The sequence below is a fragment of the Ctenopharyngodon idella genome, chromosome 22 (genome assembly GCF_019924925.1).
Source record: "Ctenopharyngodon idella isolate HZGC_01 chromosome 22, HZGC01, whole genome shotgun sequence".
NCBI classification, from domain to species: Eukaryota; Metazoa; Chordata; class Actinopteri; order Cypriniformes; family Xenocyprididae; genus Ctenopharyngodon; species Ctenopharyngodon idella.
The window spans coordinates 23,849,367-23,869,250 of NC_067241.1; the positions used below are offsets into that span (position 1 = coordinate 23,849,367).

Sequence of the window (19,884 nt, forward strand, 5' to 3'; positions counted from 1 at the left end):
GACCTTGCGCTCCTCCACCTTCTGTTTGAGGATGCCCCACAGATGCTCAATAGGGTTTAGGTACCCTCAGCTTCTTTAGCAAGGCAGTGGTCGTCTTGGAGGTGTGTTTGGGGTTGTTATCATGTTGGAATACTTCCCTGCGGCCCAGTCTCTGAAGGGAGGGGATCATGCTCTGCTTCAGTATGTCACAGTACATATTGGCATTCATGGTTCCCTCAATGAACTGTAGCTCCCCAGCGCCGGCAGCACTCATGCAGCCCCAGACAATGACACTCCCACCACCATGCTTGACTGTAGGAGTCTTTGTACTCCTCACCTGGTTGCCGCCACACACGCTTGACACCATCTGAACCAAATAAGTTTATCTTGGTCTCATCAGACCACAGGGCATGGTTCCTTAGTCTGCTTGTCTTCAGCAAACTGTTTGCGGGCTTTCTTGTGTATCATCTTTAGAAGAGGCTTCCTTCTGGGACGACAGCCATGCAGACCAATTTAATGCAGTGTGCGGCCTATGGTCTGAGCACTGACGGGACCCTCCACCCCTTCAACCTCTGCAGCAATGCTGGCAGCACTCATACGTCTATTTCCCAAACACAACCTCTGGATATGACGCTGAGCACGTGCACTCAACTTCTTTGGTCGACCATGGCGAGGCCTGTTCTGAGTGGAACCTGTCCTGTTAAACCGCTGTATGGTCTTAGCCACCGTGCTACAGCTCAGTTTCAGGGTCTTGGCAATCCTCTTATAGCCTACGCCATCTTTATGTAGAGCAACAATTCTTTTTTTCAGATCCTCAGAGAGTTCTTTGCCATGAGGTGCCATGTTGAGCTTCCAGTGACCAGTATGAGAGAGTGAGAGCGATAACACCAAATTTAACACACCTGCTCCCAATTCACACTCGAGACCTTGTAACACTAACAAGTCACATGACACCGGGGAGAGAAAATGGCTAATTGGGCCCAATTTGGACATTTTCACTTAGGGGTGTACTCACTTTTGTGGCCAGCGGTTTAGACATTAATGGCTGTGTGTTGAGTTATTTTGAGGGGACAGCAAATTTACACTGTTATACAAGCTGTACACTCACTACTTTACATTGTAGCAAAGTGTAATTTCTTCAGTGTTGTCACATGAAAAGATATAATAAAATATTTACAAAAATGTGAGGGGTGTACTCACTTCTGTGAGATACTGTAGGCCTATTGTAGGCCTAACTGTGAGGAGAAACTTTCAATGACACATAATTAATAATTATCAGAATTTGAACTCATGTGGGAGGAAAATAGTGTCTGTGATCTATTCATTGCTGTTGCTTGATACTGATATTACTAATGATAAAGAATTAAAGGCCATCAGAGTCAGTATTAAGCCTGTATATAAAACAAAAAGGAAATTAAATCATTCACAACTGCATATATATCGGTAAATCGTAATTACACTTTAAAAGCCTCTTTTAAAAGGTCGAAACTTTTGCAAATGTCGCCTCCCTGTTGTGTCAATATTCATAACCCGTGACTTCCTTCCTTGTAAGCTTTGAGAGTAAAATGACAGCAGCATGATGACGCATTGACATCCTTCCTGTGACGTCTGCAATGACACGTGTATTCAAGATGGCGGCGGCGATGGTGAGTACCGATGCTAAAGTGTCTTCTGTTTCTCTATTTCACAAAAGGTTTAATTCCACACGGATAGAGATGTCTTACTTTAAACCATGTTGTTTTCGTGTTACTTCATGTGAGTGTGTCATATGATATGATTTGCTGTTTTCGCGCAGTGGATGCCGATTGAAAAGCAGCCGGCTAGCCTTAACACTTAGCAGGCAGCTAATTATCGAGTGTTTGCTAAGAGTGAGACTGAGTTAATGTCCTCATCTAATCTAAAACCTAATCCATATGAAGCAGGCAGCTCTCTTTACTTTGTTTCATGGTAAACTGCATCACATGATGGAGTCTGTATCTGCTCTGTCAGTCAGGCTAATGCGTTTGCGCAGCTTTAGCGTTCACTGCCTCTCGCAATCAAAGCAAAGATGATGATGAAGATGAAAAAGTACTTAAATCACAGTTGCTGTCTCAGTTCACTACAGAATTTATTCATATGTTTTGCTCTTGCCGGATGGCACTGTTTGTGATTGTGTTCTTTGACACTTGTGAAACGTTAAATTGAGTTTCGGCTTATTATGAAGAGTTTAGATACTATTATGTGATTTTGTAAAAAAAATAAAATAAAATAATAATAATAATGGGTCGATATCGTAAAATAACCCCGACAGAGTGATCAGGACCCCGATGCAAAAACGACTGCATATTATTCCTCTTATTACGCGGCAACTTACAAATGAAGTAAATAAATGAACATTAGGTATTGATTTGATTGTAAATTATTTTATTTTTTGAGAAGTGTGCGAGTATGATTTTGCTTAAAGTCTTAATGTGAACGATTTGTTGTTTGTGTTTTTTTTTTTTTTTTTATATACTTATTTTGACCTCATAATGTTTAATCAGAATGTCATAACTGGACCTGCCAGTGAAAACGGCAGACTGCTCTCTGGTGACGCATGCAGGACTTCTCCAATCATTTAGAATGCTTAAACCCGCCCCTTTTCTTACGATGTTTAAGTGCAATGGCCACATCTCAAAATCCAATCAACAACTGATGCATTTATTAAGCTCTTGGTATACTTCGTTTTTTTTACGTGTATGTTAGTATGCACACAGTCGAATGCACAGCCTTGGAGAGTATACTTCATTTGACTCATATGTGTACACAGGCGTTCGACACGTGCACAGTTTTGAGCAATCTGTCGCCATGTGTTACAACCCGTGTAAACATCTTTGTATTTTTTCGTGCTAGAGTTGTACATATGAGGGTAGTTTCTAACCTCTTCACACAATCTCTCATCTATGTAGGCCTTCACTGTTGCTGTAGCTTGCATGGGTTCTGTTTATGCAGTTTTTCTTTGACTACCTTGTGAATCCACGCCCCCAGGGCACGGTTGCCACCGTGTGGATAAACTAATTACTGCAAAAACAATTAAATGCGTATCTGCTAGGGCTGGGTATTGACACAATTTTCATGATTCGATTTCTATTCACATGCTTTCGATTACGATTACGATTCGATATCGATTATTTTGGATGTAGTATATCAGTTACAGTACATGGCAAATTTTCTAGAGGAAAAAAAAAATCTCTCAACTAATGCTGTAAACTACACATGGAAGTCAGTTGGTGCTACTTTACTATAATATTGAAGGTTAAAATTAGTTTATTTATATAAAAACACTTAAATTACACTCAATTTTTTTTTTAAATAATAAATTTAGTTTAGAATTACATAATCATATTTCTACTCCAATTCATTTTTTTTTTTTTTTTTAAATATAAACATTTAAATCGTGGCTGTCATAACTGATTTATTCAAACATGCATTAAATATTGAAGAACATTATAATGAATATGTAACAGTGCATAGCTATATTTATCAGAATGCTGCTTTCTAGAGTTCATTTTTCTAGCTGACTAATGAGTTTATGGTCACTGAATATGTTTTTCTGAGGTAAATATGACGTTACGTGACATTGTTTACAAGCTGTTTTATTGACGTCTTTACGAGGTTGAAACACTGATTGAAAAAACACTGATTACACGAGACATGGTACGGATTTCGGTAAGTTGTACTGTGTATTTTAACATACCTTCAGATGTTTAGTCATGTTTATTTCGCGCTGTAACTGGTATTAAAGCGGAGGAAAGGATGTTCACATGCGCTCCGTGCTGCTGCTTCTCTTTAACTGAGGCGCTAAAACGATCTGTCACGTCACACTAAACGGCGCCAAAACAGTACTTATTTTTTAAATCTCATAATAAGATGGACGTCATTTGAAATCTGAGACTTTGCTTCAAATCAAAAGTAACAAAGCACAAAGATTATTGCGATTTATTGGATGGGAGGCGCGCTACATGTTCTGTTCATTCATCAACTGAAAACAGACTAGACTAATCGATTCTTGGGATTTAAGAATCGATATTGGTTCGTAAAAATGATAATCGATTAAAATCGAGAAATCGATATTGTTTACCCAGCCCTAGTATCTGCGCAAAAATCCATCTGTGTGCGTACAGTATGTGCGTACTCTTCTGATGACGAAATTTGCATCATGCACAATGTACACTGAACTTCACGTACGTGTAAAAAGTGAACTATACTTTGGGCTTTAGTCCCTGTACAAAGTTTTTTTTCTTTTTTGTTAACGTTTCAGTCAGAAGTGCGTAATAACATGGAACATCTGTTGCTACTTCTGTTTGTTCACCACTTTTATGCCATACTCCACTACGCGTCCACTCCACGTAGCTCGCATAACCTGGTCTGGACTGCACAAACACAGGCAAGCAAGAGTGATATAGAGTGAAAAGTCCCAGTGCTGTTGGAACAACGCTTGGCCAATTAAATTTGAGGACTTTAACCGTGTAATAGATAACCACAAACTGCTTATGTGGATGATGATGGGACTGTTTATTCAGTTGCTGTATTAAGGTTGTTTCAGATTCACGTTGGTTTATGGATCATTCATTATCTGATTGAACAATTGAGCTCAACACTACGGTTTTTCTTTTTCAGCACCGCATTGACTGACCTTAGCAACAGTTCCATAAGGATGTATATTTTTGTGTAAACATGTTTACTGTCAATGTGCTGTTTTTGTTCTGTGACAAGGTTATAAATGGGTAACTAAATATATTTGGCTTTGTGTGTGTCTTTTTTTGTGTTTGTAGGAGATGTGGGCACTGTTACTGGTGTCCACGCTGCCTTTAGTAACATCCTTTTATGTACCAGGGGTTGCGCCCATGAATTTCCACCAGAACAGCCCTGTCGAAATAAAGGTGAAGCCTTTGCATTTTTACTCAGTCATAATTATTCCTTTTGCTTAAAAATAAATATAAAAAGTAGGCATACATTTTCCTGTTCATAGTTGTATTTTTTTACACTTTGACCTTAGTTCTAGAGCTGTTTACACATATATTGACCACCTGTTTTCCACAGACATGTCTCCCCAGCATTTATCAATCTAGATACAGACATCTGTGTGTGACACAATCTTTATCATTCATTCCACAAATTCCTTCTCCAAAGGTTTCTAGATTTGTGCCGTGGTGTTTCTAACATTTACCCATTTTTAATTACCAGGCTGTGAAATTGACAAGCTCCAGAACCCAGCTGCCCTATGAGTACTATTCGCTTCCCTTCTGTAAGCCTGAGAACATCGTCTACAAGGCAGAGAACCTTGGTAAGTTGTCATCTCACTGCTGTCACACGTCTGACGTTTTTAAGCATAGCTACATTACAGAAAACCTAAAGGGATAGTTCACACAAAAATGAAAATACATACAAAATCATTTACTCACCCTAAAGTTGTTCCATATCTGTATGAATTTTTTTTCTTCTGCTGAACACAAAAGAAGAATATCGGAAACCAAACAGTTGATGGGGAGAAATGCTATGGAAGTTAATGGGGCCCATCAACTGTTTGGTTACTGACATTCTTAAAAATATTTTCTTTTGTATTCAGCACAACCATGCTGATGGCTGAATCATCCCTTTAAGCTTGCAGTGAGAAGGTTGACTTATTACCGTGACATGCATCTCATTTTGATGATATGTGACCAGGTGAGGTGTTGCGAGGGGACCGTATCGTAAACACGCTCTACACGGTTCTCATGAACCTGGACAAGAAATGTGAGGTGTTGTGTAAAAAGCCAGATAATCCCATCAAACTCACCGTGGAGGAGAGCAAGCTGCTAGCCGAGCGCATACAAGAAGAGTACTATGTCCACCTGTGAGTCTTTCTTCTGCTGACAGCATTCATGAAAGCACAACAATCTCCTAAATTCTTTGTAAAAACCAGTCTTGCACATTCAATGCATTCTTCTTGAAAAGTTTATTCATTTATTCATTTTTTCAAATAAATTACATCAAAAGTAAAATTTAATATACACAGCAACACAATTTGTTTCTCCAAGCTCCAAAGGCAGTGGAAACACTTATTTTTTGACCAATGTAATTTAAAAAAAAAAAAATAATAATAATAATCATAAATTATATACACTACAGTTCAAAAGTTTGGGGCCAGTATAATTTTTTAAAAGAAATTAATACTTTTATTTAGCATTAAATTACTCAGACATGACAGTAAATACTTTTATATTGTTACAAATATTTTTATATTAAATAAATGCTGTTTTTTTTTTTTTTTTTTTTTTGTCTATTTGTTAAAGAGTCCTGAAAAAAATGTGCCAAGGTTTCCACAGAAATATTAAGCAAAAACTGTTTTCAATGTTGATAATAAGAAATGTTTGAGTATCAAATCATCATATTAGAATGATTTCTGAAGGATCATGTGACACTGAACACTGGAGTAATGATGCTGAAAATTCAGCTTTGATCACAGGAATAAATTACATTTTTAAAACATATTCAAATAGAAAACAGCCATTTTAAATTATAATAATATTTCACAATATTACTGTTTTTACTGTTTTTGATCAGATAAATGCAACCTTGGTGAGCACTTCTTTCAAAAACTTAAAAGCTTACAGACTCCAAACTTTTGAATACAAAAATAGATTTTTTTTTTTTTATGCTGAATATTCTAATTCATGCATATTTTCACCTATTCTGCATAGTTAAAGCTGTCAGTAGTATTTTGATTAATAAGTCATGCATATGAACAGCATTGCAGATAACCTCCCTGTGGCCACACGGCTGGAGCTTTACCCAAACAAAGAGGAGGGAGTGGAAGAGGAACAGAAGAAGGACACACTGAAGGATATTCAGTTTGAGCATGGCTACAGGATCGGCTTTACTGAAAATAACAAGGTAATAATGAAGAGCATCTTTTCCCATTAGCGTAATTTTATGGCAGTCCAGAGATGTAGACAGTAAGCAATTAGTTTTCTGTTACCTCTCACTCAACCTCTTTTCATCTGTTGTTTATTTATTGACATTGATTTGAATAACAGAAAATTGTGTCTATCAGCTTACTATGGAAACAAATGTCTGTTGGTTTCTATATAAAAAAAATCTAATTGTATTTGATGTCATTGTTTGTTTTTCATGATTGGTTGGACACGTGTTGTTTTGTTCCCTCCTGTAGTTCTATTTGCACAACCATCTGTCATTCATCCTGTACTACCACAAAGAAAAGGTGGAGGAGGATGCCGAACACAATTACAGAGTTGTACGTTTCGAGGTGATGCCAAAGAGTGTAAAATTAGAAGGTAAGTCACTAGTAATTCAGTGAAATTTGAAATTGCAAAAAATCTGGATAGATGGGTCCAACAACAGAAAAAACTTTTTGGTAACACTTTACAGTATGGTTCATTAGTTAACATTAGTTACATTAACATGAACTAAGAATTAGCAATTCTTCTACAGCATTTATTAATCTTCATTTCAACATTTACTAATACATTATTAAATTCAAATGTTGTATTTGTTAACATTAACAAACAATGAACAGTCGTATTTTTAAAGGGGACCAATTATGCAAAATTCACTTTTGCATGGTGTTTGGACATAAATGTGTGTTGGCAGTGTGTGTACACAACCACCCTACAATGATTAAAAATTCAACCACTCCTTTTTTTTAATCCCCATAAATCATAAGCAGTGTCTAAGAACAAGCTGTTTCCAGATCCCTGGCAATGTGACGTCACATTAGCCACAGGCCCCGCCCACGAATGTTGACAGACACTGCCGTTTTAACAGAACCGCCCTGAGCGAGTTCACAGCCAGTTGTATAGTCCGCCATTGCTGCACTGATGAGAACATCTCCCAAGTGTTTAAGGTGTTCTGTAGCTGGATGGATTAATCCACATAGCTCTCTCCATTTACTCCCTAAATCTGAGCCGCTGAAGACGAGGTGGATTAATTTTGTTTTCGAAGAAAATGCTCCCTCAACTCTACCGAAATTCGTTTATGTCTGTGTGAATCATTTCACACCCGACTGCTTTGTGAACGAATGTCAATACAAAGGGACAATACAAAACAGAGGTTGTGCTAAAGATTTGTTACTCAAGGATAGATCAGTAACTGTTCGTGATCCAGCTTACAGTCTCCAGAGTGATACTGGATACAGCAGTAATGAAGGTGAGAGCACTTTATTATAGTTCATCAGAGTTGATTTACGTATATAAAGTTTACCAGTTTATTAAGCACCACCCGAAAAGGCATAATGTCTTTATATATTTGTTTACTGTTAGTTGTAACGAGTGTTTCTGTGTACTTTGCTATGTATGTTGATGATAATGCAAGGGAGAAGGAGAGTTTATGGATAATATTTTAATGCACACATGCACTGTTTTATTAAGCTCTTACAGTGATTTTCTAGAGTGAAAACGGACGCTTCATCTTTTGTGTGAAGTACAATAAACGTCATAAAACTCATCGGTAAAGTCGAACGGGGTCCGGTACAACAGGCTTGTACTAATATAGTGGATAAAAACAAAAAGACAATATAAGTTATAACCGTAATTAAACTAAACTATACCTGTTCTATCTCCATGCAGCATATATTCGCAGTTTCTGACATTATAATGCATCCTGACTGATCCTGTTACCGGAGAATCAGCTCTTGAAGCTCCGCCCTCTTAGGCCGAGCGCAGCAGCTCATTTGCTTTTAAAGGGCACACACTGAAATGGCGCGTTTTTGCTCAACCCCAAAAAGTGGCAATTTTATCATGCTATAAAAAATTATCTGTTGGGTATTTTGAGCTAAAACTTCACATGCACACTCTGGGGACATCAGAGACTAATTTTACATCTTGTAAAAGGGGGCATAATAGGTCCCCTTTAACTAATGTTAACAAAGATTAACAAATATGTTGCTCGTTGTAAGTTACGTTAGATAATACGTTAACAAATGAGACCTTGTTGTAAAGTGTTACCAGCTTTTTTTTCGAAGAACTTAGATTTCTGTTTCTGTTTTTATTTTAATTATTTTTCAGTTATGATTACACTGTTCTTCCTTGAAGTGTTGTCACTACAATAACATCTAAGCTCCATGACTCCATGAGTTTCATATGTGCACATGTTTATATAAGTGTATATAAATACACTTGTTTGTTTCTTTATTTGTTTCTATTTATTTCTAAACTACCGTTCAAAAGTTTGCGGTCAGTATGATTTTTTTTTTTTTTATTTTTTTTTTTAATTAATACTTTTATTCAACAAGTACACATTAAATTGATCAAAAGTGACGGTAAAGTCATTTATAATGTTACAAAAAATTATTTTCAAATAAATGCTGTTCTTTTGAATTTTCTAAATCCTGAAAAATTTTTTATCACAGTTTCCTTAAAAATGTTAAGCAGCACAACTGTTTTCAACATTGATAATAATAAGAAATGCAGCAAATCAGCATATCAGAATGATTTCTGAAGGATCATGTGACACTGAAGACTGGAGTAATGATGCTGAAAATTCAGCTTCGATCACAGGAATAGATTACACTTTAGAATATATTCAAATAGAAAACTGTTATTTTAATTGTAATATTATTTCTCAATATTACTGTTTTTACTGTATTTTTGACCAAATAAGTGCAGCATTGGTGGGCCTAAGAAACTGTGGAATAGTTGTTTAGATATTTATATTTAAGTAATTTAAATTAATATTTATATTTGTATTATATATATATATATATATATATATAATTTAATATTTATATAGAATTAAATTATTTAAATATTTCATTTTATTATATTATATAGTATGTTGACAATTTTGTATTGTATACATTTAAAAACACTGTCACATTATATTAATTTTCCATTGTTTACTATCATTTCATTCATTCTTTTCTCACATGTTCTAGATATAAAAGCAGATGAGCGAGGCACATGCACATTGCCTGAAACAGTTGCCCCCGTCCCTCAGGAGATCGACCCATCCAAAGAGAACAGCATTCTCTTCACTTACTCTGTGCGCTGGGAGGTAAGACGCGTCACCACCTCCATCAAGAAGTCTGCCTGTCTTGTTTGGTTTTATAAATAGCTGCTCTCTTCTTCATTGCAGGAGAGTGAAGTGAAATGGGCGTCTCGCTGGGACACATACCTCACCATGAGTGACGTGCAGATCCACTGGTTCTCCATCGTCAACTCCGTGGTCGTTGTGTTCTTTCTGTCAGGTGTGACTGATTTTCATCTTCATCCTCACATGACTGTTTATTTCGAAGCACTTTTCGGTTGCAATGGCATCTAAGTAAGTGTTTGTCTGCAGGCATCCTGAGTATGATCATCATCAGGACGCTGCGGAAGGACATTGCCAACTACAACAGAGAAGATGACATTGTAAGATGACTGATTGGTTCCTTGCCTTCTGATATTCATCACTTATATAATGTTACCTCAGTGCTTTCTCTTTTTTGTTGTTGTTGTTAATAGGAGGACACAATGGAAGAATCTGGTTGGAAGAACGTCCATGGTGATGTGTTCCGCCCACCTCAGTATCCCATGATACTTAGCTCCGTGTTGGGATCTGGCATCCAGCTCTTCTGCATGATTCTCATTGTTATCTGTGAGTATTATGCTTTTTTTGTTTTAGGGTAGTGTATGAAGCTAATACTAATTGCTAATGTCCGGGTCATATGAAATCTGCATCCACACTAGGGTTGTCAAACGTACCAGTACTTGACGCTACCAGCATTTCATTAAATGCACATCTGAAACTATGATGATTGACAGTGCTAAGCTAACCAATGGACAGGACAAAATTTTTTTTTTGTAAGTTTTTCAACAGTTTTTTGCTCTGGTACCGACATTGGTACAGAGAACCACAAAATTTTACTACTGAAATTTTGGTACCGTCACACAACCCTAGGCCATACAACTCCAGAAAACTGCAGATTTCTACAGAATTGGAATGCCTGTCTTTCATAAATTGCTACATATCCCTTGCTTGTTAAATGTTCATTTATTAATAATTTTTATGTGACTCCTAAATACAATGAAACTGTGCATGTTTTGTAGTTGTGGCTATGCTGGGGATGTTGTCTCCATCCAGCCGAGGAGCTCTGATGACAACAGCCTGCTTCCTCTTCATGTTCATGGGGTAAATGCACAAAAAAACCCACCTTGTGCTCCTGTCAGATTTTGCAAATTCTTATGTATATCTATTCAAACTGTGTTGGTGTCATGTGTCTTGTCCTGCAGTTTGTTCGGAGGATACTTTGCAGGAAGACTGTACCGCACTCTTAAAGGCCACAGATGGAAGAAAGGGGCTTTCTGTGTGAGCACAAACTCTTGAAACATTTGTTGCATCAAAATAATTGAGCTTGGAGATTACACTGGCTGAAAGAATAAGAAATAAAAGACACTGTGTGTGTGTGTCCTTCTAGACGGCAACTCTGTACCCAGCTGTCGTCTTCAGCATCTGTTTTGTTTTGAACTGTTTCATCTGGGGAGAGCACTCTTCTGGTGCTGTAAGTATCTTCATTTTAATAAGCTAATTTGCTTCACAAGAAACATCCGTTTTACCATTTCTCCCGGGAAACTCCCGTCATTTTTATGGCCCAAACCTAGGGCTGAACGATTATGACCTAAAATGAAAACCTCGATTATAATTAATGAAGGAATTTTTATTTTTTTATTTTTTTTGCCCTCATAGTTCACTGACAAGGTTTGTAGAATTTTGTAGTGCTCAACTATTAAAGGTAGCATTTATCTTTGTGATTTTAAAATAATTGAAGGAAACACAATCTACTTTATGGTTATTTATTGAACATTTCGAACAACTGAAATGAAATCACACGCTGCTTAAAATGAAAAGGTCTTATGAAAAAAGTCACATTTCAGTTTTAATGTAAAACAAAAATTTCCTTAGAAGTAGAAAAATAAATATTTAGCATTTTTTGCAAACAAAATAAACTATTTTAAATATTTCCACATCAAAAGTAGAAAATAACCAGCATCTCTTGCAAACAAAACAAATTTTAAATATTGTCATGTGAAAAGGAGAAAATAACTAGCATGTTTACCTTTTCAGGTTTCAGGCAGGATCTGAGGCATGTAACGTTTCCTCCTGAACTGAAAACCCGCTCTGACGGGGAGCTAGTAGCTGGTATGCAGGGATACTTTTTTGCTACCTTACTTAGAGTGGGAAAGTATACATGATGCTTTCTCCACCATTCCAGTGGATTTTTCTCACTAACCAGCATGGGGGACACAGAGTAGCTGCTCAGCTCTGCTTTTATTGTTTGATGAAGTGACAAAGTGGGTACAGTTGAAGGAGTTGCCTCACTTCCTTTGAAAAAACTTCCTAATGACCTTTTTGGCTTTTTTGCTTCTGTTGAAGTTGTAGAGTGCTCTGTACTCTCTCTTTTCATATTGTGTAGCATTTGTAAATGCTTGTGTTATCGACACCTGCGTTGTTGTTGCTGGGCGCTTGGCAGCGGCAGCCTCTGTCTTTTTTTTGAGCCATGCACTGTTCATATTCAGTAACGTGATTGTGCTCCAAGTGTTGAAACAAATTGGAGGTATTTCCTTTAGTCGCTGAAACTGTTTTTCTGCAGTGTTTACATTTGACTTCATTTTGTTCAATGTCTTCTTTACTGAAGCCAAAATGTGTCCAAACGACTGACACTGCGTTTTTCTTTGGTACAAGCTGCTCCTGTTGCTCATTTGTCTCGGTGTTTGAGCTCGCCTCCATGTTCACTTCTATGCAGCTGACTGGACGGGGCGGAGTCACGTGACTACGCACGCAGCGCGGTAGTGTTTTTTTAAAGGCAAAGGTTTGAATTAAAAAAAAAAGAAAAAAAAAAGAAAAAAAAAAAGAAATAACCGACATGGAAAAATTATGTCAGTTAGAGCTTCTGAATTTCGGTTTCGATTAATCGTCCAGCCCTGCCCAAACCTTTATTATAAGAATAATCACATAAATATATTATTCCAAGGTTGTCCAGTTGCCAGGTCTTTTATGAAACGCATTCTACTCGCGCAATCGACACATCATACAAATTCAAACCCATTTGTGACCTCAACCTGGCAACCTACAACAACCCCGTTGCGCTGTTGATATCTGCGCAGTCGACGCGGGAAGTTAAATCAAGGCAAGCATCACAATAAACCTCACGAATCAAAAATGGGCTATTTTCCCATAGACTGGAGTGAGATCATAGACGTCACATCTCTGTCGCGATCTTTCCTGCCGTTTTGTGGCGCGTGACAGCGCCATCAGTTCAAGCAGATCGCACAAACCGATCATCTCTTCCTCTTTACTAGTTACAACATGAAATAAACATGAATGAACCTCTGAAGGTATGTTGAAAGATACAGTACAACTTAACGAAATCCGTATCATGTCTCGTGTAATCGCTCAAAGACGTTAATAAAACATTGTAAAAAATGTCACATTTACCGTCCTGTTTACCTCAAAAAAGCGGTTCAGTGTCCAAAAACTCGTTAGTTAGCTACAAAAATGAACTTTGAGAGGAGCATTTTGCTAAATATATGCACTATAGGATATTGCATATCCCTTCTATTTGTACTTAACATGTGCTTCAATATTGAATGTATGTTTGAATAAATCCTTTTTATGACAGCCACCATTTAAATGTTTATATAGAATAAAAAACGAGTAGAAACATAATTAATTCATTAAAAATGTATTATGTTATTTTTAAAACTTCATGTTCTTTATATAGCTTACAAATCGATTAATTTTAACCTTTTAATAATATAATGATGTACCAACTGTTGCTCCTGTAGTTTACAGCAATTAGTTGAGAGATTTTTTTTCTTTGAGTAAATTTGCCATGTACTTTATAGGCCCCAAATTAATCAATATTGAATCGAAGGTAATCAAATCAAAATCAAATCGCAAGCTCCTGAATCGAAATCGAATCCAATTGTGAATTTTGTGTCAATGCCCAGCCCTAGTGTCAATATTTTTTTACTTGAATCAAATGTTGTTTTTTTCCATTTATTTTCTTGTCAGAGTGCACCAAAAGGTTTGTTTAAATGTTAAAATCACGAAAATGTTCTCATGGGGGAGGATTCCCCTAGACCCCCCACAACAATTTAGTTTGTACACGTCACCTTTTTAACCTCTTTTAAATTTGCAGGTATGTAGTTGGTTTGAAGGTAAATAATTTTCGAATCGTTTTTTTTTTTTTTTTTTTTTTTTTTCTTGGCCAAATAACCCTGCATATGTAAACCACACCACAGGGGGACTTCAATTTCTTAAAACAAAAATCTTGACCCCAAACTATTAACTATACGTTAGCAACTGCTATTGATGATGGATTCACTCAGTAAAGGAAACATTAGACTGATTTAAACTCTTCATTTAAACAATAACGTGTGAGTCTATTTGTGTGATTCATTCAAAGAACAGCTGTTTATTTCAAATGGAAACTAGTCAAATTGTATGATCCATCAAGCAACTTCCTCTTCTCAGCTTGAATGTTCTTGGAAACTGACTGCCATCTCTCGTTTTCACATTTTTCAGGTTCCTTTCACTACAATGCTGGCTTTGTTGTGTATGTGGTTTGGTATTTCTATGCCTCTCGTGTACCTGGGCTACTATTTCGGTTTCCGGAAACAACCGTATGACAATCCAGTTCGTACGAATCAGATCCCCCGACAGGTCCCTGAGCAGCGCTGGTACATGAACAAGTTTGTCGGGTACGTGATGCTCTCTGTATTGTCTTTGTTAGCCTCTGAATAGTTGATTAGCAGTGCATGCTTAATGGGATTGTATTGCACTCTCCATTTAGCATCCTGATGGCGGGAATCCTGCCGTTTGGTGCCATGTTTATCGAGCTTTTCTTCATCTTTAGTGTAAGTTTAACCAAACATACACAGTTTAAAAGTGTATATAGTGCATATATCCAGTATGACATTGTAAATGTACTCATTTGTTGATGTTTTGCAGAGTCTATGAATATATAAGCTCATTGTGGTGTGTTATACTCTCTTATAGGCTATCTGGGAAAACCAGTTTTATTACCTGTTTGGCTTCCTGTTCCTTGTCTTCATAATTCTTGTTGTTTCCTGCTCTCAAATCAGCATCGTGATGGTGTACTTCCAGCTTTGTGCAGAGGTGGGTGTATGATCATAGAGCAAAAAGGAACTGAGTCGTTTAGTACTTACAGCAGTAAATATTTGCCTGTTTTTATATGTAAAGTAATACATTAAACAAAACACCACATGTACAATACAGGTCAGAAGTAATTCTTACATTACCACAAATCCGCTCTAAGAACTTCTCTAGACAACATTTTGACCCTCTTGTGTGTCAAAGTGCTGTTGTGTGTCATTTATTTGGTGTTCCTGTTGTACCAGTTGAGCTCCATAATCTTTGACAATCTCACTGTCCATACAAATTCACTCACCGCTACGGAAGATAAATAGGCAAATGTTAAGAGTTATGATAACAAAAGCAAAGGTCACTTTATTTGAATAGCCACTAAGCATGCTAAATCATCTCTAAAAAAAATTGCATTGGTGTCCCCCTCAGTCCGGTAGAACTTGAACAGAGCTCACTCACTGAAGTAGATATTGATTAAACACCTGTCAATCATTGTGGCTTCTCCCCCTACAGGACTATCGATGGTGGTGGAGGACGTTTCTCGTGTCCGGAGGTTCTGCCTTTTATGTCCTAGTCTATGCTGTTTTCTATTTTGTCAATAAGGTAACTCTCTTTACTTTTTTTTTTTTTTATGTCAGAGGGAATTTACAACATTATTTTAGGCTTAAACTGGTATTAACTGTAGAATAGATTCAGTCCCACTGTACACAGTATTTAGACTGAGTCTGCTCTATTTTCTTATCACAAAACTACACACACACACACACACACACACACACACACACACACACACACTCACACTCACACTCACACTCACACAAGGGATTTTATGGCAGTTGGTGTCTATGAATAATGTATTTTAAAGGGGTCATGAACTGCGTTGTTTTATGTTTCCTGGGGTGCACTTATAATATTAATATGCTTTTTACATCAAAAATGTCATAATTTAGAAATAAAAAGGCATTTTTACTACCCTGATTTTAGCCTCTGATTTGAACGCTTTGTTTTAAGGGGCGTGTCTGCTTTGAGACTTCATTGTAAACGCCCACTGCTGTGATTGGATAACATGAAATAGCCAAGTATTACTCTCTCTTGTTAGCACATTTTTACTATTACAGCTCTCAAGGTTAACTAATTGTGAAAAGTGCTGAATTACATTTAGATCTACGGCATCAACTAACAGTGCAAACGCGATATAACTAAGATTCGTTGAGTAAAAAGTTTTGGCGCGAATCCAGAACTCAGTCACTGATAAACTTGCGCTGTTTGATTGACAGCTCCAGTGATTGTGAAGGGAGCGTTCTTTGATCGCTTTCTTTATATAATTTAATCACTGTTTAAATAACAGATTATTTTCATCCTACTAAGAGCAACAACGTGAAGTTGAGCGTATAGTCAGTGGTTTGATTTACTGACACATAGACAAAGAACATCTGACTGTACATGAATCATTGTCGAGTCCATATCGTAACAGACTGTTTGCAAAGCGTGCGCCGAAATGCGATTGATTTACCAAAGAATCCACAGTGAAATGTACTGAATACTAATAAATAAAGCTCAACTGAGACATTCACATTGTTGAAAATAAATAACAATATTCCTAGCATTAGGATCCTTTGAAAGGTAATGTTATTTTTAGTCCTGTATCGCTCTTCTCTTCTCTCCTCATCTCACTAACACACCAGTGGGTGGGGCTAACGTTACATTGATGAAGTAGGCATTGATTTCTTCTGCGGAGGCGGAGTTTTACCTGTCATAGACACAATCCAGGATCGTTCGCTGGGCCTGGTGTCAATAAAAGCTTTTATTGAACTAACAAGGAAGTTTTCAGTTCTGAAACTTACAGGATATGCTTATAGTACGATGACCTCTTATATATCAAAAGCTCAAAGAAATGTTGATTTCTCAATTCATGACCCCTTTAAATAATAAATAATAAATGCATAATTGGGAGCTTATTTACATTTTCGGTAATCTTCTGAAGCAAAATCAAACTAGACAAGGTTCATCTGGAAAAAAAAAAAGTCTTGTGTTGTGTGTGTGTGTGTGTGTGTGTATGTGTATATAATTAATAAATAAATAAATAAATAAATAAATATATATATATATATATATATATATATATATATATATATATAATATTGAAATTTTCTTCATTCTCTAGTGTCACATGATCCTTCAGAAATTATTCTAATATGCTGTTTTGCTGCGAAAGAAACAATTATTATTGAAAACAGTTGCGCTGCTTCATATTTTTGTGGAAACTAATATTTTATTATTTTTTATTTTTTTAAGGAATCTTTCATGTATAGAAAATTCAAATGAACAGCATTTATTTAAAATAAAAAATCTTTGACATTTATAAAGATTTTTTGCTGTCATCAATTTAATGCATTCTGGCTGAATAGGTATTAGTTTCTTTCAACAACAAAACTTTTTTTTTCTCTGTTTTGTTTTTTTTGTTTGTTTGTTTAAATACTTTTTGTTATCTGAACAGGACCCATTAAATACAACTTAACATTTGAAAAATGTAGTATTTTGTATTTAGCTTATTTGCTCAACCAGTAGTGTTGAGGGGCGGGGCTACCATTTTATCCAACCAATGGAAGATGGACTGCCCATTTGTCATAGTACAAATGGTACAGAGCACAAATGAAATTTGCCAACGATTTATATTAAAGTGCTTTGGAGCTAAAAACTGAGAGATACTGTTTCAATTAAAATGGTTTGACATTTTCTAGTTAAATTAAGTTGAAGATTACATTTTATGTGACTAGACAATTTTTGTGTCCAATTGCACACTTATCTCATTGTTTTGTTGTACTCAACATTTACATCATTGTCTCTTTCTTCCTCCCTCAGCTGGACATTGTGGAGTTCATTCCCTCTCTGCTGTATTTTGGCTACACAGCTCTGATGGTTTTGTCTTTCTGGCTGCTAACGGGAACGATTGGTTTCTACGCTGCATACGTGTTCATACGGAAAATTTACGCCGCGGTCAAAATAGACTGAAATATGTCTTTCAGTTTTTGTCTTCTTTTTTTTTTTTTTCTGTTTTGTGAAGCAAGCACTGATGTGTGTGAATTGCTGGCGTGAGGTGCAGCAGCGCCCCCCTGTGGATTGGAGGAATGAACAGCGATGTGTTTTGTACACCGTTATCAAAACCTTTGTCCTGCTCTCTTTGCCTCAGCAGAGATGTAGAGAAACAACATGAACAGTTCCATTTTTAATGTCTGTATATCCTTTTGCACACACAACATGGGCCAAAGTGTGTCGATTGACTTTCTCTTTGTGTTTGGGTGGGGGATGTTGGAATTTTGGGCTGGGTCTCATCCTTTTGAAGACATTGAAGTTTAATTGCATATTATATAATTTTACAAATGAACTTTGTGTCCTTTTAATATAATGTTTAATTTCAACTTGTTCCCATGTCTTTGATTCAGAAATGAGTTCTTGAATGCTTGTTGTCTCGAGGTATGTGCGCGTTTGTATGAATGTGTGGTCACTTTGTGGTCATTGTGTTGGCATGGATTGGAATTATGGGATGTAAAGACATTGGAGGCAAGGACATTAAAAAAAGAAGTAGATTTCCTTCTGTTTCCTTGTGCTTGCTGGTCATTAGACCTAAAAGACTCTTATAATGATGCAGTATCACTATTTCTGTTCATTTGTTCCTTGCCATTGAGAAAAAAATGTCTGCTTTTTATATTCACGCTTAAATAGATATTTCATTTTAACAGGTACATCTCAAAAATGACAATTTATAAGCATATTCCCACTTCACAACATAGAATGTCATTTTTTTTCTGTTAAAAATCTTTCTCTCATGCCTTGATGGTGGTACGTCACCTATGGACTGTTGCTGTAGCTACAAATGGGTGGATTTACCACAAAATGCAACTGTATCATCACTAGTTTGTGCAGTGCCCAGCAGGTAGCAGAATATTTGCTTGCATCCATGGTGCTTTTTTAGATTTGTTTTAAAATGGTTATCATTTTTAGGTCCCTCAAGATACAATATTTGGATCCAAATTCTGACCTAAAGTGAATCAGCTGTAAGGTTCAGTATTTTAAAACACTATAGCAAAATCTACTTCTGCATTTGAACCGGTCTTTTCTTCATTTGTCATCGTTTTCCTCAAACGTTGTCGTCATCATGCGCATTGGTCAGTTTTTGGTCCGGTGGATTCTGAATTCACAGGTGACTTTATGAATAAATGCAAGGACTACAGAATATATTTTCTACAGAAGTACTTTATTCTGCCTGTTGCGTGGGGTCTGTGTGCGTTAATGGTGTAAATACGGTGCTTTATATTGTTGCATTTTAGGGGTTTTTTTGTGGAGCTGTTTGTCCAATTATGTCTTTGTTTTAGGCAAAAGCATGTTAATTTTACTTTATGAATCAATCTTTCCCTTTCTCCTTTAAGAATGTCCATTTATAATGTATAAAACAATAAAAGTGCCAATATGTTGACATTTGAAACATTTTGTTGAGAACATTGTTCGCTCACCATGTGACATATGACCATTTTCTGCACTTCGGTCATTCTGAGATGGTTTTTCTCAGAAGAGTAGGAAGTCGGAGCTTTAGCTGTTCTTGGAATGCAAGACAAAACTGTAAAACCTCAAATTCTTCCAGATTTAAATCATTTTCACATGAGAAATTATGTATTGTTGGTGGGAATTTTGGGCCTAAAACAACTCTTTGAGATGTGAAAGTATAGGTTTGAGATATGCTTTATAATTAAGCCTGGCTATAGCTCAGTTTTTTATTACTTGGACTTGTGCCCTTCTTGTCTT

At 36.5% G+C, this 19,884-nt stretch overlaps 1 protein-coding gene across 1 annotated transcript; it reads left to right on the forward strand.

The window, feature by feature from the left end:
• The first annotated feature begins 1,480 nt into the window (after positions 1-1,480).
• On the forward strand, positions 1,481-19,567 carry tm9sf4 (transmembrane 9 superfamily protein member 4). The gene is made up of 18 exons (XM_051880100.1): positions 1,481-1,625; positions 4,773-4,880; positions 5,185-5,284; positions 5,665-5,833; positions 6,729-6,873; positions 7,151-7,274; positions 9,872-9,990; positions 10,072-10,183; positions 10,276-10,346; positions 10,440-10,572; positions 11,025-11,106; positions 11,208-11,283; positions 11,393-11,476; positions 14,503-14,678; positions 14,771-14,834; positions 14,977-15,096; positions 15,598-15,687; positions 17,947-19,567. Exons 1-18 carry the CDS (start codon positions 1,593-1,595, stop codon positions 18,094-18,096), a joined length of 1,956 nt encoding a protein of 651 aa, XP_051736060.1. The 5' UTR covers positions 1,481-1,592; the 3' UTR covers positions 18,097-19,567.
• Positions 19,568-19,884: the final 317 nt, after the last annotated feature.